At 42.6% G+C, this 23863-nt stretch overlaps 1 protein-coding gene across 1 annotated transcript in view; it reads right to left on the bottom strand.

The window, feature by feature from the left end:
- Nucleotides 1-23863, bottom strand: part of CELSR1 (cadherin EGF LAG seven-pass G-type receptor 1) — a 166324-nt gene that overhangs the window by 27927 nt on the left and 114534 nt on the right. Inside the window, exons 7-20 of the mRNA XM_058023300.1 lie at nt 20028-20185; nt 18971-19134; nt 17827-17952; nt 13014-13180; nt 12376-12561; nt 11946-12059; nt 11452-11626; nt 10611-10752; nt 8805-8925; nt 7534-7717; nt 6494-6595; nt 4578-4672; nt 4108-4317; nt 1423-1606 (exon numbers count right to left, since the gene is read on the bottom strand). Of these exons, the coding sequence (XP_057879283.1) occupies nt 1423-1606; nt 4108-4317; nt 4578-4672; nt 6494-6595; nt 7534-7717; nt 8805-8925; nt 10611-10752; nt 11452-11626; nt 11946-12059; nt 12376-12561; nt 13014-13180; nt 17827-17952; nt 18971-19134; nt 20028-20185 (2128 nt within the window). The remainder of the gene's footprint in view (nt 1-1422; nt 1607-4107; nt 4318-4577; nt 4673-6493; nt 6596-7533; nt 7718-8804; nt 8926-10610; nt 10753-11451; nt 11627-11945; nt 12060-12375; nt 12562-13013; nt 13181-17826; nt 17953-18970; nt 19135-20027; nt 20186-23863) is intronic.

Raw genomic sequence — 23863 nt, 5'->3', positions numbered from 1 at the left:
AAAGAAAAATCAAAGTGTTTCAGTTTGGCATAGTTCAACAATAATCTATGCCCCATTGATGCAGGATGCTACAGCCTTTGTAACTTGACTGCCTCATGCCTTTGATTTTCTGCCCCTGTGATTGTGGACATAAAGCATTCTTGGGACAAGGTTTGTAGCCCATTAAAATTCTTACTATAACAGCAGGTGTAGTTGGGAAAATAAGAGCAACTTTTGGCACATAAGCCTTCTTCATATCTGAAATAAAAGCAACAGCTTGAAAAGCTAAACACAAGTTCAGGCTTATATAGTTTAGAGCAGCTCTGAAAGAAAAACCAAATAGCAATGCTGCTTGTGAGGGACTTCTGAAGGTCAGCTGGCTCCATCTCACCTCACACCCAGGGCAGGACTATCACCAACACCCCCTCAGCTCAGACTGTTTGTAACTGGGAAGAAAATGAAATAGAGAGAGCAGGGCAGAAAATGGGGAAAGAAGCTGACCAGGCTGTGGCTGCTGTGCTTCATCTGCATATGCACTGCAGGGATGTCTATGAAATACATCACAGTCCAAAGTGCAGGAGCTGCTATTTGTTTGTCAGAGGAGAAATTTCCTGTGATAGGTGAACAAGGTGTCTTGGTATGCCTGATGTTTCCTTCTCAATTTGCACTCATTCTGGATATTTTGGATCCCATAGATTTTGTTCTGATTATGGGTTTTGCAAGACTAGGATGGCATTTGAAGGGCTGGTGATTCTGTGAAAATACCTTTCAGTACAAGAATCTCTACAGATGATGGTTTTCTGGATAGGTTCCAAGTCAGGAAAGCATGTGAAAATCAGAGGTATAATCACAGAATCAGCTAGGTTGGAAAAGATCTATAGGATCATTGAGATCAACCTTTGATAGATCATTACCCTGTCAACTAGACCACAGCACTAAATGCCACATCCAGTTGCTTCTTGAACATCTCCAGTGCTGGGAATTCCATCCTCTCCCTGGGCAGTCCCCACCTATGCAAGTAAGATCAATAATATGCAACAAAATCAATAGTAGGGTTACTTTTTTTTTTTTTTGTACTGCAGTAATTCTTCAGGTGGTGTTGGTGTGACTCCTCCAAAAATGAGATCTACTACATTCAACTATATTAGTTGGTCTCAAAAGGCATTACCTTTGTTTGCAAACTTAGTCCTTCCTACAATCTCTACACTGCTATGACTGCAATAAATAGCCACATGGAGCAGTGGCATGGTCCAGAGGCAAAACAGATCAGACACTTCCCAGGAGGCCCCCAAGACAACTGAAAAATATGGATCAAGGCTTGATGGATTTGAAAAAATGCAATGATTTTTCCAAGTAGGTACTATTAAAACAAATAACTAGCACCTCTGTCCAGCACCTTTTTATGAGTCAAAAAAAAGGGCAGTTTTCAACACAGATACTCACTCATGTTAGTGGCAACAATGACAAAGGGTCTCATGTAGGTTTTTTTCATGTTCTGGGCCACATTGTTGAAATATTCCTCATAGTGCCTGAGCAGGTGAGCGGTGCCACCCTCTGTTCGCTGAATCTGCTCCCAGTGCTCCTTGTTGCCAGGGTCCAGCAAAGCACTACCCACTCTGATAATATTCTGAGAAATAAAGTACAAGCCTAAATTATGAATCAAACACAGAGCTGGGTTTCAAGTGAGAAGTATTGAAAATCATTTGCCCGACTGCCTTAGGTAAGTGTATAATGAAATATTTAATGCAGGCATGTTCCACTGCAGCCATATAAAATACACACACCAGTTACTCACCCAGAGGGTTTTTGGTCATGTAAAGCAAATCCCTCTAAACTTTTTACAAGTAAAGTAAGCCAAAATTGGAAACTGTAAGAGAACCGCCTACTTTCTTCCTCCTCATGAAAAGAAATCGAGCAAGAAAATGCAGGAGGAGAACCTATCCATGTTTTCTTTGTTTCTGAGAGATCAGACACATGGAAAGCACAGCTCTTAGCAGGTACACTGAAGAACTTTCCCAGATAAATCAAAATAATGCTTTTTTGTTGAAAAACGAAAGAAAGCCATGAATAGAAATATAACTTCCTCTTTTACTTTAATTTTTTTGCTTTGTTTCCTAGATAACGAAGACAACTTATACAGTGAAGAATGCTAAGAGTGAATATTAACTTGCATAGACAAACTTGAAAATACATAAGAAAACTTAAATCATGTCATTGTCTCCCCATTTTTACATTGCTTACAAATGGTATTAAAAAGGCATTTCTTTCTGAGGACCTGACTCTTCTGCCCTTTCTTAGAAAAATATGCAAAGGGACCCTCAGGGTGAGTGGAAGGAGATTGACCCCAAAAGAGTGTGCTAAATGGCTTAAGTGAGAAAATGCTAAAAAGTTTTTAATCTTGGTGTACATATGAACTGTGTTGTTGTAACAAAACCTAATTCCTAACTAAGGTAAAACGGCATAAATGGCAGTAGGAATTAATCACCACAAGCTCTAAAACAGCCAAGACAAATATTTAGGCTTCATTTAGAAGGAGCTATCTGTATCCTGTCTGTACTGTTTGAGGCTGCAAGCACGTATCTGAGCTGAAAGAGACTCCCAGTATGACCACCTCTACCTAGGGTGAGAAGCACAACATGGATCCCAGGAATGCAGGAGACACATACTGTACTTGGTACCAGGCCTCCTCCGTGTTTGTGAACATTATTTATGGTTTTTTATTATCTATTTTTCAGGCTTCTATGTGGAATTATAAAAAAAATTCCTTCTCCCCTTGTGGTTCCTCAGCCTAGGATGTTGCCTCCTTTTATTCATGAGCTGTACTCATTAGTTTTCAAATTCCTGACCTATCCTAAAATATTTAGGGAGTTCTTGAAAACATCATCTGTACGAATTTCAGTGCCAAGTGCAGAGAACAATAAATTAAAGCATATGTTTCCAAACCATTTTTTTTTTGCTTATTGTTCATATTTCTACTTAACAAAACAGGCTAGAAAGGAAGCTCCTTTTCAAGATCTGAATGGCCTGTTTCACAGTCCACAGGAAAGAAAAAACTGAATCTCTTAAAATTTGGTGCATCTAAAACATAAAATGTTTCAGAAGTTCTCTCCAATTTCACCCCAGGTCTGCCTGACCTGCCTGGTCCTCCTGGAGTACTGTGAGCAGTGATGTGGGTGTAGCACACATTCTCAGGGAGCCAAACAGATCTTTGGCCAGCACTGACACCAGTCCTGACCCATGGAGGGTCATTCCACATGCTGGTGCCCAGACTCTGGGCTCTGCTAGCACAGATCCAAACAGATGTTTTAGCTGGACTCTGTGTTGTGCCATGGCCAGGATCTTGGTGATAGCATGGGCAAGAGTGGAGAACAGCACCCCCTGTACACATGGGATTGAGGAAAGCTCTACAAGCCTGACATGGGTCATCCAGCCTTCACATTATCAGGCCACAGAATACTCCCAACTGCCTTCAAATTTCACATTTTTCCAACACAATTACATATTTTACCAGACAGGGAGGGTGCTACAGCTTGTTCTCTAGCCCTGGTCAGGACTTTGGTAATAACTGTGACTTTCATGAATGCTCTGAAAGTAGCAGAAACTCTCTGGCACACATTTTAGTATGTGCTTTAAAATACCAATGATATGGAATGTCTTTCAATGTACCAACTCATGACTCAAGTGTTCTCAAACTGAATTAGAGGAAACCTTCAGAGTCAGTAACTGGCTCAGACTTAATTCGCTGCACATTTAAATGAGCATGATCACATTAGACATGTTTTACAACAAAAATAAATACAGTACACAAAACTATTTTAGCCAAGAAAAACACATTAATGTGATGATTTCTTTTCATATGGGGAATATTGCTTTTGGCTGTTACTATGATGATATTTTTTAGAAAAGCACATTCTATAATATTTGTATTACACATACACATGCATGCATAGACACATGCATAACCAACTTCCCATTCTAATCTGAGAAGAAAGGCTTATTTGTGGAACAGAGCAGGCAATTACACAATATTAGCTTCACCTTGGTCAAAGACAAATTTAATTACCCACTGCCACCTAATTTTTAAGGGAAACTGTAAGGGCTCAGCACAGTATACAGTATTTCTCTTACCTCATTGAATTCCACATCCCTTGTGGCTGCCAAGTCAAACCCTTGCTGCTGGCTCTCATACTGGAGGACCCGGATCATGATCTGGTAAGCTGTCCTCACATCATTGCCATACAAGCTCTGTGTATATTTGGTGGCATTCTGCAGCGCTCTCACGATCCGTATGGTTTTATCTCCATCCAACCTTGTCTCATTGTGGTGTAGCTTCTCATTCTGAATCAGATAAAGAGGAAGAAAAAAATCCAATTATATATATATATTTTTGTTTGTTTGTTTTGTTTGTCTTGAGAAAGAGTTGGCAACAAAACTCAATGGCAGATGTAACTGAGAGCCAGAAAAGCACCAGGGTCCTGATGGAAAATGAGGCTGTTCAAGGTTGCAGTCAAAAGACTGTGTGTGCAGGGATATCAAACTGGAGTCCAAACTGGTCATTATTTACAAAACAAAGGGAAAACTGAGAAAACCCAGCTTACCATGATTTTTAGATCCACAAAAGTGTTGGTGGTGCAGTTGAAAAGCTCAGGAGGCAGCCAGCCCTTCTCAATGTTACAATGGCGAACGGCGTTTCCTGAAGGAAACAAAGCATGAATGGCAAACAATTTTCTGAATTGTGCAGGGTAAATATTCATAGATTTCTAATATCCTAGACTTTCAGATTTCCTACATTTTTAAGTTGCTCAAAGCTACACATGTATTTCAATTTCCAAACAGGGGATTCCTGCGAGAGAAAAGTTAAGGATGACTAATATTCAGGAATTGCTTTTGTCAGGCTTTGGAGGAAAGTCAGTAAACTCCAAGCTCTGCCCAACTGCTCTCAGCCTCACTGCCAGATTGTTCTCAAATTAATTCATTCATTTCTTTATACCAAAAAAGAGAAGGACTCTGCACTTCCTAAGTATTCCTGAAAACCAACCCCTGCTGATATTTCTGTGCAATAGCCTACATAGGAAGAGCTCCTGGACAAATGCTGTATTCACATCAACACATGCCCACACATCTGCATGTGCTAAACACTTCAACCAACATGCATAATTGCCTTTTTGCCACTTGTAAATGGACTGTGAGCAGCTTACTGTTTAATTTAGCCTATTATATTTTGTACTATTTGTCAAATAATTTTAAAATGCAATTCTTGGCTGAGGATCCTTCACCATGAATTGCAAGTAATCTAATTCAAAACTGACATTTGTGCTAGTTAATTTGCACATAACATACTGCATATGTCTAAGCCATTTAATTACCAATATCTGAATAAGAACTATAATTAATTTTACTGTATCTAATTATATTATTTCTCTTCCATTATTAGGTGAATACAATTAAGCCGCCGGTTCTTAGTCTGAATATTTATTATTATAAGGCTTACTTCTTAGAACAATTTGTAAAATTTACTTAGAACGTGCAATTACTATAAGCAACATTGCCTAGAAGAGATGCTTGGGTGAACCACTTCAAGAAGAGTGCAGAAAACTAATTTTAATTCAGCTTTATACTGCTTAATCATGAAAATATTCTTCACCTAAAAAAAAATTCTATCTCCTAAAATCTTTAGAAAAGGAGCTAGGTTGACCACAAATCTTCTGCACATCTGTAAGCAGTGACCTCCTCCTAGAAATATTTGGGGCAGTCACATAACTATTTATAACTCCCTGAGCCTAAGGAACACTCACAGCAGAGAGTTACCACGTCCAGAACCAAGACAGAGTTTTCACTTCCCACAGATTAGCCTTTGGAAAAAACTGGGAACTCTATTTTCAAAAATCTGATACATGTTTATAGAGACATATATAAAAAAATTGTCATTTGCCTGTTGTACAAAACAACATAGATCATCTGCTTTATAAAAGGTGTTTTTCAGCTTTCTTTTTCAGCTTTTTTTTAAAAAAGAAGTTTTCAGTTTTTCAGCAAAAAGGTATTTCGCTTACAGAAAAGATATTGTGTGGAAAAATGCAAGTTTTATTGCAACTCTAGCTTTAGTAGGCTGCAACCCTAGTAAAGCAGTCATCAGGAATATGATTCTCCTAGTTTCATCTTTGCCCAGAGGAACTGTATGGCTAAAGAACATTTATAAGTCACTAGAAACTGAAAGTTACATGTGAAAGAATTGCTTGATAAATAGAAAATAGAAAATGAGGCTCTGCTTTTGTGAAAATAGAGAACTTCTGTGCTTTATACGTGTTTATCTGCTGTACTGCTGCATTTATTTATTGCTAGTATTCCAAATATATATTAACAGCTCTTTGATTTCAGCTAGCTATACTTCTGTGCTCATGATATATAAGCTATGCTGCAGTCTCTAGACCCAATGAATTAATGATATTCCCTATGTACACTTAAAAAAAAAATGGCATGCAGATGAAGTAGGTAATTATTTACCCAGGGAACTTACCCACTGAGCCCTTAGGACAAGGCACAGCAGCTGGCTGGCCAAACTTGGTCTGTGGCCACCAAATACCAGCCTCGAAAGCTTTGGGACAGCCATTATAAATTACTGAAAGCAGAAAAAGAAATGATGCAATTTTTCTGACAAGATAAAATCACAACAGTGAGACATTTCAACCTGCCTGAAGGACCTTCCTGTAATTCCAAAGCCCTGTCAGGATACCCGTCCTCTGCAGTGCCTTCCAAGCTGTAACCCATCAGTTGCTCCTTATCCAACAGATGGGACAGACAGGTACAGGCAGAGGAGAGCTCGGGATGATTATGGGGCTCTGGATTTTGGCTCTGCCTATCTCTGCTTGCTCCTTTATTGTGGGAAAACATTTCTCCTTTATTTTGCCCACACACTGCTGTTGGAGCAGCTTTGTGCTGATCACAGGAGGACAGTGGGTGGGTGGGTGGGTGAGAGGAAAGGCAGGATGGGCAAGGTGGGGAAGGAAGGCAGAGTGCACGAGGCACACAGCACGGTGCCTCTGTGGGCAAAAGGCATGAGGGCTCTCACCAGCCTCCTCAGCTGCAGCTCAGCAATTAACACTGCACTGGCAGATGAACTCGGGTTTAAAGAAAAGCTGCTGCTAGTCTTTTGCTCTCTCTACTCCACCTCAGCTGGCTATATTTCCATGTGAGAAAAATTAAAGAGATAAGAGCTTTTTTTCCATTCCCTCAGCCCCCATGAGTCACACTGGCACATATCTAGGAGGAGGGGTGTATGTTCAGGCTGCTGCAGCCCCCACTGCCTCACTGCTGGAGCTGTGCTGTTGGGCCCAGGACTGTCCCTGCAGCGTCCCCATCTGCATGCTGCCAGTGGCTCTGGTCCCACACGGCACTGTGGCCAGGCAGCATGGCTGGGCCACATGGCTGGGCCACAGGGCCGGGCAGCGCGGTTGGGCCGCAGGGTTGGGCAGCATGGCTTGGCAGCATGGCTGGGCCGCATGACTGGGCTGCATTGCCGGGCAGTGTGGGTTGGGCAGCATGGCGAGGCTGAGGTACCTTCGCAGCCCCTCACGGTGACCTCTGCAAAGGGGTTGTCGCAGCGGTTGCACTGGCGCCCGATGACGCCGGGCTTGCAGGGACACTGGCCCGTCTCCATGTCGCAGGCGCGCGTGTGGGAGCCAGACGGGAAGCAGTCGCAGGGGTAGCAGGTGTCGCTGCTTTGGGGCCTGTAGTAATTGGCCTAGAAAAACCAAAATGATAGACACAAGGTGTTTGAGTTCCAAACTGCTCATCTTTCTGAAACCTGCTCTGGCAGCAGGTACATCAAGGGCTTATTTTGCAGAGCACAGAGAAAGTTACATTACTATTATCAGAGACCCAGGGTTTGTGCTGCCATTTACAGCAGAGCCACAGGGCCCACATTACTCCTTGCGCACTTGTTGCAAGTGCCCACCAAACATATTCTTGGAGGATTTACAGTTTTCTCAGCTTTGCAATTCTGCTCTTATATGGCATGAAGGAGCCACTAAGGAAACTTCCTGCACTGTGCATTTGTGTTTCAGGTAGAGGAGTGAGAGCACGCAATGATCCCATATTCAAATCACTGCTGTACATGCATTTGATCTGAGGCATTAGGATTGCACAAGAGCCGGAGCTGGCACCCCACTGACTCCATTTCATGCAACAGTTGCTGTGTGTCCTGCTGGCGTTTCAGAAAGGAGCAGGGGGCCAGATTCACAGCCGCTGGTCTGCACAAGCCCAGCTCCTCTGATGTCATTCAAGCCAGTTTAAACCTATTGTGAGAAGTCCTTTGTAAAACCTTCATGACGAGGTGCCTCCCCTCCCATGTCCCCCATCTGTCCCTGCCTGTCCAGAGATGAGGAAAGCATTTAGCCCTGCAGCTCTCTCCAGCTGCCAGGCCTGTTGCTGGCCATAGCACAGGGGAGAGCATCAGCCAGCTGGCCCGAGCTGTTTCATGGCCATTACTCACTTGTGATGCACAAAACCCCACTGACACTCCTCTGCACCCCGGCCTGATCTCCCCTGATAAACCAGGCTGCACTTCAGAGATCAGAGCCAGGCTTTCATCCTCTCGGCTTGCTTTTCCAAACACAAATAAGATAAGAGCTGTACAGTATGATTTGGAGAAGGGTGGTGCCAGCAAAATGTTTTGGGTAATGATTAACTCCACTGTGCACATACATATATATGTGATACAAAGCACAACTGTGTGTACTTTGTATCAGATACTCACTTGTAATTATTAGTGGTACAGTTTCTTTTTAAACTAAAGAAATTTTGACTTAAGAATGGTTTGCTTTGCTTACCTTGCAGTGGCATTCTCCATTGGTTTTATTGCAATCAGAATCAAACCCTTTACTAGTCTCACAATTACATGGGCCACAGATGGGATTTCCCCACCAACCCCTAGGACAAGGTAGGTCGATCCTATTGAAGAAAATCAAATTGAAAGAAAGTTATTTTAAGTTCCCTCTTAAAAAGGGTGAAAATAAAGCTTTGGACCAAATCTGCACTCAACTGCATCAGTTTACAGACAGTAATGTATCTTAAACAACAATCAATAAATATATAAATATAAATACACTATAATATAGGAAAATTTAGAATATCAGTGCTATGAAAACCTAGAGAGAATGCTTTTCTAAGTATTTTCAAGCGCAGGTGGCTCTGAGCCTGTGCCCTGGTTTATCTACCACCACAAACTGCCTTGAGGTACAGCTCCCCAAGACTTTATATCCCACTCCCCATCCCCATCCTGCCCCAGCCCACAGGGACACCAGTTCAGGTGCAAAGCTGTCTGCAAGCTCATCCTATAGAGAAAAGCCACTACTTTCAGCCAGCCTGGCTTTCTCAGACTGTTCACTACAAGGTCTGAAAAGCCCAGGTCTGCCTCAGGAGAGACTGAGGACCCGTGGCTGGGGACATGGAAGAGGGGATGGTGGCAGCTTTGATCTGGACTGTGGATCAAAACTATGATTCAGACTGAGTGCAGCAGCACTGGGAGCTAAGCAGCAAGGCAAAGGCCACCCCTGCTGAAGGAAAGCCCCATTCTCACTGGGACTGTTTCATCTGGGTGAGCCTCTGAGCTGGTTGTCCCACAGATGCCCCAACACTAATTCTGGCAAGGAGAGCTCTGATTCTCTGATAGCTGGGAGTTTTTGTCAAACAATAGGACAAGGGCTCTGAGACTGGGATCCTGGAAATGCACAAGGTATCCTCTCCCTGCTGCTCATTTTTAGGAAAGAAATACTATTTCCATCTGTTTTGAAGACCAATACCAATTTTATTTATGGTAATTGGAAAGTTTGTACTTCTATGCTTTATAATATGAAAACCACAGTGTTGCACTTGACACATGTCAGCAGATAATGACAAGGGACAATGTCTCTGTGTCACTAATCCAGAGAAATGAAAGACAAATCTGGCAACAGTACGGCCAGCATTTGCAAGCCCGCACTACAAAAGGCAGAGGAAGAAGCTTGCAGTTTTCAAAGGGAAGGAAACATCACATGAGCCATTCCTAAACAGGCAGACAAATGCACTTGATTTGCACATCATGAATGGCCCATATTACAGTAAATCAAAGTGCTGCCTCTGGGATAAGGCTGGTTGCTGAATGCTTATCAGAGACCAGGAAGCTGCTGATGAGGGAATCAGCACGTTTCTCCCACAAAGCAACAGACACAGGCCCCAGACTGTCCAGAAGAGATGGCTCTTTGCCAGCCCAGAGACTGGACCTACACTGCCAAGAGACTTTATCTTCCTAGAGGCCACCAAACTGGTGCATTGCTCTGTGTGCTGGGGAAGCTGGAGGAGAGATGCAGAGCAAACTGAGGCCAAGCCCACCACAAAGTACAGGTGAGATGCAGTGCTGTGCAACATAGCAGAACTGGTTGAGCCCCTGAGCAGCTGATGAAGCAAAGTGGCTCCTGAATAGCATGTCTAGTTTCTGGGAAGAGCTCAGGAATACCAAAAGGCAACACAGCCTAAAATACCACTCAAATTGTAACAGGGAAGTTTATCGGAGCAGAACAGGAAGTGGGAGGATTGCAGCCCTAGGTGAAGAGCTGCCTGGCAGGATCAAGAAACCAAGAACAAAATAATTCTCTTACTTGCTTTCGCAGTACTGTCCGTAGTAGCTTTGTCCACACTCACAGGTGTAGCCGTGGGATGAGCTAGGTTTGTGCACACATGTGGAGACATGCTCACATGGGTTCAAGTTGCATACATCAACACAGTGTCTCCCAAAGTACCCTGGGGAGACAAGGTAAGAAAATTACAGCAACCATTGTAATTTATGATTTGCATGTCTCCAAAAGACTGTCTGTCTTAAGCTTATACACTAATAACACATCTTTGATAATCAGCAGATTCCCCCTGAGATACTGTCAGTAATGAAGCACTCTTTTCCCTCTCAAACAAAATGATAGCAAGCCATTCTTTTTGACAGTCTGTTACCATGCTTGAGGCACCCTTGTGCCTTTGGTTCCCAGTTTTATATTTGGGGCATGTGCCACAAATAGTTTTGTATTCTCTTGCTGCATGTATGGGAGGTGACTGTGCTGGGTGCTGACAGCATGTGCTGGCTACATGCTCCAAAACAGAGAAAACATACAAAGTATCTTGATTAGGATGTGGAGTGAGAGACTGAAATTCAACAGCAGAAAAGGCTGAGAAAGCAAAAAAAATTAAATTAAATTAAAAGAAAAGGGGAGGTGCACAAGAGTCTTTTGGACCAGAGACTGTCGTTCCATTTGGTGGATACATTGCATGGATTCTTAGCCCAGGAGTTCAGCTTCCAGGGTGCTACAGAAAGAGTGAGAAGGGTAATACTGATTGGAAGAGGAAGAATCAGAAGATGAACACTTTGCCAGCACGCTGCTGCTGCTGTGCTGCTTCTGATGAGCTCATGGAGGTGTGATGATCATGCTGGATGAGTGGCCAGCAGGTTACCTGGGTCACACACACAGGAGTAGCTGTCCCAGTCGTCACTGCAGTAGCTGTGCTGGGGACAGGGGTTGGAATCACAAGGGTTATCCACTTCACAGCCCTCCCTCACGTTGATCTTGATAGCCTGTTTCATGTTGAGGGTCGCTATGTTTGTAGATGTCTCTCCCATTCTTACTCCCTGGTGACAAAAGACAATTATTTTAAAGTTAGAGTCTCCTTTCAGAGTACAGTATTATGTGTTTCATTATTTTCATCAATCAATGAGGGTAAATTTTAAAGAAATCACCTAATGAGCCAAACCCAGATTTTTTTTCAAATGTTTTTCCCCTATGTGATAAGATTTATACCTGGCAAAGATTTCAATATTTTGATTCTCAGATAATTTTTATGGAGGAAACAGAAATGTTTGAGGGTGGATGAAAAAGAAACCTCCCACAGTTTCACCTGGGCATTTTCTCACTAATTCAAAGTTTATTGCTACGCTTTTAATTTCATACCTGCATACATCCATAAAATCCCTGCTGAACAGAGACTTGGTCTCCAGAAACACCTCCCACAATGATGCTTTTCATTTTCAATCCAGGTAGTTGATTTCCAATCTGCACAGTGCTCTGTGAGGAAAATAACAACTGATAAGAAGCACTATCATCCTCTGTGACACAGACAGATCTGTGATGGTGACAAGCAGTGGCTGATAGATTACATAAAAAATACCAAAGCAGTGAGGAGCCAGACATTGGAATGTGTCTTTTTATGACTTCTTTGTAAGATATATTATCATAAAGCTTAATAAATGAATATCATTGATCAGGCATAAATCACTGCAGAACATGTCTCACAGCATAAGCACTTGTCCACAGTCCTCTATCCTAGTTTCTCCTAAAAGCATTTGTGCAGTGCTCAGTGGCAGTTTTGATGCTGCCTTACCTGGTACATCCCATAGTCCAAGGACATGACAGCAAGGTACTTGAGATCTTTACCATCCTTTGCACTCTTCAGCTCTACTAATAAATGATGCCATTCCCCATCACTGACCCGTGACTGGCTCATCTTCAAACTAGCAACCTGGCTCAGGCCACTGTACACTTCAAACTGCACATAGCTGTTCAGTATCTGTTGGGGAAAAAAAACCAACCATGTCTTTTTTTGCTACATATTTGTACTTGATGCAGAAGGAGGTGGAGAGCAAGATAATATTTCTTAAGAAAACCCAAAAGGAAAAAAAGCCCAAAGAGTAAAGATGGGAACTTGCAAGAACTCCTTGTATAACTTTGGACATTCACACTCCAGCTTGCCTTAAAAAAAATCCCCAAAGGAATAGATCCATTTTTTACATCTATATTAATGTCCACTACTACCTCTGACTAGAAAAATAACCTTAAATGAATATGATTTTTATAATGATATTTTGATCATTCACTTTTTGATCATTGTAAAAGGCTAAAGTAATGATATGTTTTTTTGACATGCATTTATGTAGCTAAGTGGATGGAGCTGTGTAGTTCATCTGGCCATATCCACTGCTGGGGAAATATTAATTCTTTTCTAGCCAAAACCCACTTTACCTGAATGTTGATCTTGGATGCAGCCCCAGCATTGGCTTGCATTAACATGCCATTGACTTTCCTGGTTCTGAACATCAGCCCAATGTACCATGGCACAGAGATGGTGATGTCAAGGTCACTCCAAATGATAATGCTCTCACCACTGAAACGCTGAGGAGAAGGCATTGCTGTGAATCAAAATACAAGAGAAATGGTTTTTATCCTTCAGGACAAATGTGAAGAGGAAGTGATGCTATGTCACAGTGATGACACAAGGAGCTAGTCCTTCTTCCACTGAGCTACGTTCAATCTATCATGGATGAAGAGCTGGTCTAGGGGAGTTACTGTGAAACAGTTGATAATACTGCAAATTCACAACCTACCCTGGTTGTGGGTAGGCATCTTGGTGCCTGTACTCAAAAGCAGCACCTCCACACTGCTATGGCATTACCCACATGAGAGCTGTTCCTAGAAAGGGAAGCTCAGGATCTCTGCTGATATAGTTCTGCTGGTGAGTGGGTGGACAGAGCAGGAAGTATGAGGGCAACAGTTGCTTCAGATGTTTTCAACACAACCTTGATTACCTGCTTCTAATTAACAGATTAAACACAGGAAAAGGCTGGGAGGCAACAGGAAATATGAATTAATTGTGAATACTCCAGGGCCAGATTATTCAGCTGCCTCAGCTACGCAGTGTTTTCACAGGGAGAAAGTTTGTGTGGAATTGCCTAAATCACCTGCCTTAAATATCCTGAGGTGACAGCTGCAAAATTGCCCCTCTCTCTAACCTTGCACAAGCACAGCTCCTACAGGGTGACACCAATGACAGCCTTCAATAGAAAGAACTTTGCTGATGGAAAATAGAGGAACACCCATCCCCTTGGACTTCTAAAGTTGTTACCCCAGGTAACAGGAGCTACAGTCCCATGGATTAGTTGATCCCACTGATTAGAAGTACAAATTAAGCCATATGAGATCTGTGCTATTTGCAACACCTCATATGACACCACCATGTGTGGAACCTTCTAGGAGATCTACAGTCAGCCCCTTCCTGACATCCTTGCTTGTGGGCATGTTGGTGAAGTTCATGGCAGCTTTTTGCCAGTGGAAGCAGGCCTTGGAGACTGGGTACAATGACCAGAGATTAGCACCCAGACTTTTATTTCATCATGTACTGAGTCCATGCCAGTCAGTGAAATCACAGGGAAATCACTCTTTCCCTTTCTGCTCCACACTACCATATCTGCTGACACTTTCTGGAGTTTTTCTAGTAGATCATGTATATACAAATGCATATGTGTTACTATATACTATGTGCATATGTATAAGTCCTTAGAAAAAGATTGAAGGATGACACCATACCAAAAAATGGGGGAAAGTTGATGTGAAGTTGCATTTTTTGAGGAATAAAGCCAAACCCCAAATTCTCATATGTCTGCCTTGCTGGTGACTACCAAGGGAAAGGCTGGGGTGAGGAGTGGAGTGCAGGTGTTGGGGTAAAGTGCAAGCCCTTTAGCTCTCTATTTGTGAGAAACAAAAAGTCAGGGACTACAGGGCTACCACTAGTCAAGCCAGAGGTGGAACTTGACTTGCCCTTCCTTAAGATGTGGTTACCCAGCCGACCCACACCAGGCTAAGGGCAGGCAGGCTAAGGGGCAGCCCTCCTCCCTCTTGCTCCAGCCTGTGATCTCACCTTTGCCAGAGAGGGCATATGGTGGAACAACTGCAGCATAGCCTGCTCTTGAAAACCAGATGGCAACTTTAAAAAAGGTTGTCACCGGATACAGATGCCTCAGGTTGCTTAAAAGTTGAATGCAGTACTTGAGTTCTGGCTGTCTGGGCCAGGGCACAATTCTGGGCCAGGGCACAATTCATCAGCCCACACTGCACCACATCAATGTAAAAGTAGCCAGGACATCAGTGTTGAGCAGGATTATTTCCTCTTGCTCCACCTGTGCAAAAGTCAGCCTTTGCCTTCCTCCTCTACCCTGCTGACCTCTACAATAACCTCAGCTTCCAACTTTGCTGCTGGTTTTCTGGGCTGTTGCTGAGATTTTGGAGCCCATCTGCCTCCAGAGTGCAGAGGCAGGATGCAAACTTGTGGGCTTCCCACCTGCTGAATGATGGAATGCTGTGTGCAAGCAATTTGCCTTTGCTCCTGGGAGAACTGGACTGGCATGGCAATTAGCCACCTTCTTCCTTTTCTCACTGGTGGTGACTTTCTGTACTTGCAAATACCATTCCCTTCCCACACCTTCTCTCAGCCTCCCTCCCTTCCCTGGGGCCAGGGTGCACCTTTCCCTGTTAGTTAAATAGAAATCCCCATTTGTCAGTCCCCTTCTGACCTCCCTCTTCCCCCCAGCCCTTCCTCATGCCTGGGACCAGGAGTGTCCATGGAGGGGGTGGCACATCCACTGTCCTCAGATGGGACCTGACCTCCCATGTCACCACAGAGGGCCACATGCTTCCCAGCACCCCCTGCCATGGGCAGTGCAGTGATACAAACTGATCCTGTGCTCAGGGTTTGTCACTTGGAGCGCTGCCTGACTATCTATGTTCACTCTAAAGAGAGTCCTGCACCCAACAGGCCAGCAGAAACACATGAGGGCCATTCCCTGTGGAGAAACAGAGCCTGGGGAAACATCCACTGGATGTCACCTGGAGTGTGGGAAACATGCAGCCAACACCCCACTGGATGTCACCTGCAGTGTGGGTGCTGGACATTTGGAAGCTTATGTTTAGGTCCAGCCCAAGGCTAGTGCAATGACACTGGCCATCCAAGAGTGAGTCAGACACAGCTGCTAGATCTTCTTCACAGAATTGCAACACCTAATAGTTTAAAAGAATTAAATTACAATAAAGGGGAAACTGATTTTCCTTAATGTTATCTCCTTTCTATATATCAGCAGAGGGACAGGGGAGCTGTCAGAAGGTGAATTAACAGATTCTAGAAGGGTTGTGAAGGTAAAATATCCCATCCTCACTAGTGTAGACCATATCCCAGCGGTTTTGAAGAGCAGGAAATGAAAAAAAGGTTAATTGGTAACTTGCCAAAGTCTTTGTCATCTGTTAGCTGAAGCTGAACCAGCACTGCCATAGGGATTAAAGAAATGTGGCACTCCTACTCAAAACTGCAAATATTCTATTGAAGAGTTTAAAAAAAAATAGCTGCCTAATAATAGCTAATGCTCTTAGGATCATAGCTGAGCATTCAAATAAGAAATTTGAAAGACAGGAGAATAGCATTAACTGTGACTGACTCTATCTCCTGACTTTAACTTTGGGCTCCTGAAGTTTTTGGTCACATTGTGTTTCCTTCTTGTCTTGCAATTTTCCCACAGGGACACTGGCCTACAAATATGATTAAAGAACCAAGCAGCCTGCTGCCTTTAAACTGTCAGAAAAACCCCACAAAGTGAGGCATCAGCAAGAACATGGGGTTTTTCATTAACAAAGGGGACATGCAGGAATGTACAGTGCTGGAGGCAGAGGTGACAGCTGGGACTGGGGGAGGCAGTGCTGGTGTGACTGCCATCATCTCTTTCACCTGAATTGAAAATGAGGTTCCAGGGATGGCTACAGGGCAGCTCCCAGATGATAATCTAAATCCCAAACTTTGTGGATTGGTCTTGAGTTTGGGATAAGAAAATAGTAAATAAAACAAACATTTGATGAAATTTTGAATTTCCATTTGAAAAACAGAGGGAAGGAGAGTCTTTGCATGTGATAGCAGTACTCCCATTTACACCAGTACAGGACACACCATAGCTGGGCACTGGCACTCCCCTCAGGATACATCAGAGTGGGTTTGTAGCATAAAGAAAAGCCAATCATGAAGAAAACACAAGAATTTCACCAACAAACATTCTTGACATGAGACACATGGAAAAATCAGATCTTCATACAGACCTGGGAAGCTCAAAATATTTGAGGAGCTGCTACAGAAAGCAGGTACCAGGCTAGGGGCAATAATAATAGCTCTGGGCTCTGTGTGAGGTGGAGCATAGGAAGAGGTTCTCCATCATTCATTTTCCCTGTTCTTCACTCTGCAAACCTTCATCTCCAAGACAGAACCTTAACCATTTGTCCTCTCCTCTTAAGGTAATATTGCTGCTTCTCAGGAAAGGGAAGAGAAATTGCTACTACCTAGACCAGTACCACTACCTAGACCAGGCCAAGTAGAAGCATGTTTTCTTTGCTGGAAGCATCCAGGAAGATTCCAAAGGAGCAGCCACCTTACAGCACCAACCCCATGGGACTCCTCCCACAGGCAACTCCTCACTTCTAGAGGAAAAAACTGACTGCAAGTTCTTCACACCCTATAAAACTCACCTGCTGCTCCTTCCTTATCCTTTAGTAATGAGGTTTTACACATATATTCACACTGTGCTCAATCAAAGAGAAATCCAGTAAAACCGAAAGTGCTCTTACTTAGCACAGAATGCTCTCTTGCCAAAAAAGTAGTGATTAAAAGAGCACATTCATCCCCAGTTTGAGTCAAAGCCCAGTAAAGTCAGCAGGATTCTTTCTACTGATTTAAAGGGGCTTAGGATCAGGCATTTTTACTATAAACAAATTACTAAATACAGCCAAGTTTTTTCTAACTACTTTGCTTATGTAAGTAAATCAATGAAAGCTGCTCTTATTCATGACAGTATGTCATCTACTAGAGAGGGGATCTCTAAAATGATTTCAAACAGATAACGGGTGACAGTCTCAGCTGCAATCTTCTGCTACCCTCAATTATCACAGCTGGACACAGGTGCTGTGGGATGGCAGTGGCAGCAGTGACATGTGCACACATGACAAGCACAGAGAGCTCTGTGCAGCCTACCTTGCTCACAGTTCTTGCCCCCGTAGCGCACAGGGCACTCACAGATGTACGTGTTCCACTTGTTGATGCACGTGCCTCCATTCTGGCACCAGTTGGTTTCACAATAGTTCCTCTGAGCTGCACAGCCTGCAATTCAGGAAAACCATTACTTTGTACGGTTTCAATTAAAAAAAAGGTTCTTAATTTGAGGTTTTACATAAAAAGAAGACATGACTATTATAGGTTTGGGTTTTTTGCTTTTTTTAAAAAATGTTTTTGAAGTCAGTGAAGCAAAATGTGGATGGCAAAAGTTTATGTAAGCTGATCATGCATACATCTGTTAAATGCACAAAGATAAGTCTGTCTATCAAAGGCATATGCTGTGACTCTCTCCTTAATCCACAATCAATGCAACATACTTTAGAACTGCAATTTAGCTCTTACAAAGACCTTCAGCAGCATGGACAGAAGGGACTTTCCATTTTTGTGGGTAAGAGCCAGTTTTAGGATGATGAGAACATTCTGTATGCCTAATCACTGGAACTAATCCTGATCAGGGATCCAGGGACTGGAAATCAAATCAGAACTTCCAACAGGCTGCTCCATGAAGTAGGTTTCACATTTGGGGAATTGCAGAATTTTATTTACAGAACAAACACAATTTATTAAAAAGTCATTGTAAGTACTGTCTTTTTCATTAACTAATCCCACTGGCTTTCAAAGCAAAATGATATTTAATAGGTGGTTTAAAAATAGAAGAGAAGAAGTTAATTTAGGAGTAAATTCCTGGCTGAAACTCCCAGCAATACAGAAAGGCTAAACAAGCCCAGTCCTTTCTGATGTGCTGCTGAATCCTGGAAGTGTGCCCTGTGCCACGGGCTATTGTATGCCTCCCTGGCACAGGTGTGGACTGCACATTACTCAAACAAATGAGGTCTGGCCAGATACACAGTGGCAGCACAATGCCATACAGCACCCGAAGTTCCTGCCCCATAGCTGCTTTACCATCAACAGTGCTAACAGGGGGTCATTCCAGAACCCTGTGTCCCCTTCCCCTTCCTGGGGTTCCTCGCAGTGCCAGCCTCGACGTGCTAAGCCATGTCCCACGTGCAGCTGTGGCAGAGACCTTTGTGGTGTTGACCCTTGGGGCACTGGTAGCCCATACCTGGCAGAGTGCCATTATTGGCAATGAAACCAGCCATATCGATGGGCTTGCTGTCGATGGAGAGGTTCCTCATGCAGCCAATGAACTGCCTGTTGTGCACTGGGAAATCCTCAGGCAAGTTTGGGACACCACCAAGGAGGAGAGGGCCAGTCAGGTCCAAAGATCTGAAGAAATAAAGAAATGCTCGTAATTTCTTGCAAAGAATTTGTTTTGTTTTGTTCTTTATCTTACTGTTTCCATAGGCACATTTAAGCTGCACTTCCCTCTGCTACATGAGCACTTCCAGAGCTTGTAATTAAAATCCAGTAACACTAAGTTTTAACTTAGGAGCTGTCATGTCCATACAGAATCCAGTGACCTGTCCCTAGCAGTTGCTAGTATGCAGAAGAAAATGAAAATCAGAGAAAAATGTGCAGCCACAGGACACTTCTTTCTGACCCCAGTCATGCAGGGACTGGCTGATGCACAAGGTTGAGAAACAATACATTTTTATATAAGGACTTAATTATCATATAGTGCCAACCCTTTTAAAATCCTCTGAGGATCTTAGTCTTAATGACATTTAGTGGATGTAGGTTCTACTAAATGACTCCACACTGTGTGAGAATTGTTGTCATCTGGTCATTTGGATTAGCCCCAGTTTTTATAGTGTGCCCCTCTCTTGGGATGTTAGAGCACAATGTGTCTCTCAGTGGTCTCTCTGCAATCACTCATTACTTTATATCCCCCTGTGTTGTCTGCTGTTCACCTTCTCCTTAAACTCAAAAGTACCAATTTTTTTCTTTCTTCACAGGAAACCTTTCTCACAACCTGTGATTTTCAATGGTTGCTTGTTTACAGTCTCTATTTCTACCTCCTTTTAAGATAGGACTCTTAACTTAAATGGCAGAAGCAATTCCATATCCCAAATGAAACTTTGTTACTTTTTGTTGTTATGTCACATCTGTTTTTCCAACTTACTGGTTAATCACTTAGTGCTCAGTGGTTAATTGCATGCTGGTGATTCTTCACTGGAAAAAGAGAATGAGTGGAAAACACAAATACAGGGAATCCTTACTTTTTGGAGCCAGTCTGAGTGCCCTGGGCAGCACAGGTGTAGTTCCCAATGAGGCTCCCGAAGCGCACAGCCACTGCTGTGTCACAGTCGTCCACAGTCACCACGGCCACCTTCTCTCCAGAGGGCCCATGGGGGATTCCTAATCGGCCAATGTTTGGCTTCAAAAAGGAAATGGCACGTGTCACACAGGGCTACACATACATGAGATTTAAATGCTGGTTCAGTCAGCTCAGCAACACACTTCTTATTACCCCCACCAAAGAGGACAAGAATAGAAGATGTAAATGAAACAGCAGAAGTTAGGTTGTCCCACGACATTTAGGCAAGGAAAAACCCCGATGGATGACTTCAGTAAGAGTCCACACGTGCCCAGTATGGTACACAGGGTGCTCAGAAGTGGCTTTGGTCTTTTCCACAGCTGAACCACTTTGGCCCAAATCATATCAAACAGGTGTTTTCCCACTTCTGCATAGTAAATTCTAATAAATTATGCTCATTTTGCACCTCTTCACCTCAAGGCAATGAAAACCCTAAAATGATGTATTATTACAACTGAAGCTTAAATTAAAGGCTTAAATCACATTTTCTCTGATGGCTGCACTCTGTCCAGGCTACCAGAAACTGAGTTCAGGCCTCTATAAAAGCTGTAGTGAGGGGACTGATGACTGGAAGGGAACTTAGATGAAACCTGCTTGTTCCAGCTACAGCATGGAGTGCATGAAAAACCACTGCCCATTGCTGGGTCAGCTGAGAAGCTGCCAGGTTCTAGTTACAGGAGAATAGAGACCAATGACCTGTGGAGCTGGACAATCAAAAATAATGGATGTATCTGTGCTTGCTCTGGTGCAGGCACACAGATGCAGGTGCAGCATGGAAGATGTGTTTTAGAGCAGCAATAAAAGCTCTGGCTTTTCCTCACCTCTGCTTCTCCCAGGCAGTAGGGAACTCCTGCCCACTCAATCACAATGTATCCTGGTGAACATGAGCCACAAAGCCAGAATTATCACACTCAGCTTCACACCTCCACTGTTACTGGCTCACTCTGCCCATCACCTGCTGTCACTTGGTATTCTCCACAAATTCAGTTGGGATCACTGAATTTCCCCACTCAGTACGTGCTGAAATGGGGGGAACACTTCAGCACCTACTGAGTGGGGAAATTCAGTGATCCCAACAGACAGGCTTTCCTATGGGACCACCAGGAATTCAATACCAGTCATCAAGTTTCTGTGCTTCCACCATAAACAGATCCTTCATCATCTTCACTAATTTTGTCACTGATCAGATGTATTCTGAGTGACTGGCAGGAGATGATGTTTCCTGTGCAGAAACTCGAGAGACAGATTTGTCCAGTGGAGAAGTATATTATGACTGTTAAAAAAGGTGCATGTGCAAACAGAAGCATAGCAGCCTCAGTGAAGAGCCAGCAAATCCTGTAAGAAAACTGTTTCCATGTTTAATGTTCATATAGAGCTGAGGGGTCTTAATCTACCACAGGTGCAAGATCTCTGAGGGCATTATGGGCACAAGAGAAGGCACTGAGCTGAACTCTACTGGCTTTGCAAAGGACACCACACAGGAATGAAGCCAGCAGGATCTGACCAGATGCACTGGTCCAAAATGTATTTAAGTCCAAAGTCCAAACATATTTACTGGATGTGTTAATCAACAGTAGCTGCATCCATATGAAAATGAAGATGGCTGGGCATCTGTAGCTTGCTGTACACTTGCTTTAAAACGTGTACTGCATGACTGCATTCTGAAATTCCTTATTCTTACAGCAAACAAGGAAGCAGTAAGGGGATAAATTAATTCTTCCTGTTTCACTTACAGACACATAAATTTGTTAACATACTTACAGCCACTTTCATCATCTGTATAGAGACAATTCTTTTTAAGAGTAAGTATCCCAATATATAAAACACATTTTTAAAACATGTTTCCTGCTGTCAATTTCATTTGGAAAGTATTTTCCATTTCCTCTACCAAGAACTAATGTGATCACATAGTTTGGCAGTTACTCAGTATAAGGTTTTGACCTCTCTTTAGTGATATTAAGGCAGATTTTATTTTTTCCGATACTCCCTGGACTTTGCCACTGCCTAGGTTGGAAAGACAGGAAACACACGTATTTGAAGTGCTGAAAATGTTATTGTATGCAATGATGGCAATGTTAGTGAGCAGCTTTTCAAAGTAAATTTAAAAATACATGGAAAACTAACCAACTGACAGGCAAGCCTTCCCTTCCAAAATTAAAATGTTTACGTTCTGGGTGCTACTTCTATTCATTCAGAGGAATGATTCGATTAACATTTATGTTCTTGTGCTTCACTGAAATAATCTATTGTTTCTTACATGGAAGCCTTGACAAAGGCAGGGTATTTATTCCCTCAGCAGGGGGGATCTGCCCAATGTTAATCATGATTGCAACCTGATGAGACTCAGCACTTTGCAGCTGCTCCTTCACAGTCACTAGCTGCAGTAGAAAATTGATTTTTTTCTACTTTTATTTAACATAGAAACGGAAAAGTGTTTCTCTAGATGTTGATTGCTCATTGCAGTAAAGATCTCTGGTATCTCTTGGGCTCTGATGACCACACAGAACCATGAAGAAAGGGAATATTGCAGTGAATGAAAAGAAATGTATTGGCAGTTCAAACCATACTTAGTTCAAACACAAGGTAATTTGCTGACCATGTTAAAAGTCTCATTTGACAGAATTTGACAGATTTTTCCCAAAATGCAAGAATATGTTACTGGGAAAGGAAAGAGATATTTTCAGACTGAATTAATAGGATGAGATCTCAAAATATGTGTCAAGTATTCATCTTCTCAACAGCTAATATAGGGAATGCTTTATAATTGAAATAATGGAAGTAAATAAAAGACTTTGTCAGAGAAAGCCCAAGTTAAGAGCTCCTTCAGCAATGAATCATGGAACAGATTTTATTCATTAAATACTTTGATTAATGTTAAATATAGGTTACTGATGATGCAAAGGATATTTAGAGTATCATGCATTTAAAAAAAAAATCACTTTGAATAGTTGCATGCAAGAAAAAGAATTAATGCCACAACATGAAACTTGGATCTGATGACAAGAATTCCTGCTGCAGACTCTGAAACTCTCAGCACTAAATGATGAAAAATAATAAAGCAACCCTACTAATTAACTACAAAACAATGAGGAACCATGGTGAGATTGAAAGGTTAAAAAGGCAACACAACACTGGGCTGTTGCACAGATGCATATGAGGAAAGTTTCATAACACTGAACAGGATGGAATGTTTGGGCAGTTTTGTTTTCATTTACTAAAAATACCTTCCAATTACAGCAGGTGCACAGAACAGCAGCCAGAGCAAATTTACCATATCAAACAGGCAAAATGGACTTGGCAGGTTTAGCCTAGCAAAGTAAAGGCTAGAGAAGAGTTTTGGAAATAAGATGCCATCACTGTAGTTCACACAGTTTAAGAATAAAGGGGTATAAGATGCCCATGAGTAATGTAGGCTGGTAATCACCAAAGAATGCTCAGCCATAGGAGAGATCATTGTTGGGAAAGTAGCAGGGCTGAAAATGATTTAAGAAAACGTTATTTGTTTATGATTAGAGAAGTCCATTTTAGCAGAGGACTGGCCTATGTTTGAAAGAAAATGAATGACCGTGAGTAGTACTTGGAAAATGCACCAGAAAGTGAATTGCCAACACTACATGACAGCACACACATTCACACTTCAAGCCTGATCTTTGCCTCAATGAAATCCTACTGAAGCAAGACTGATCCCTAACAGTAGGAACAGCTAACACTAACCAGCATTAATTCACACTATTATTT

Source organism: Melospiza georgiana, chromosome 4 (genome assembly GCF_028018845.1).
Source record: "Melospiza georgiana isolate bMelGeo1 chromosome 4, bMelGeo1.pri, whole genome shotgun sequence".
Classification (NCBI taxonomy): Eukaryota; Metazoa; Chordata; class Aves; order Passeriformes; family Passerellidae; genus Melospiza; species Melospiza georgiana.
The sequence above is the reverse complement of the archived record's forward strand: the minus strand, read 5'-3'. Positions and strand labels throughout refer to the sequence as shown.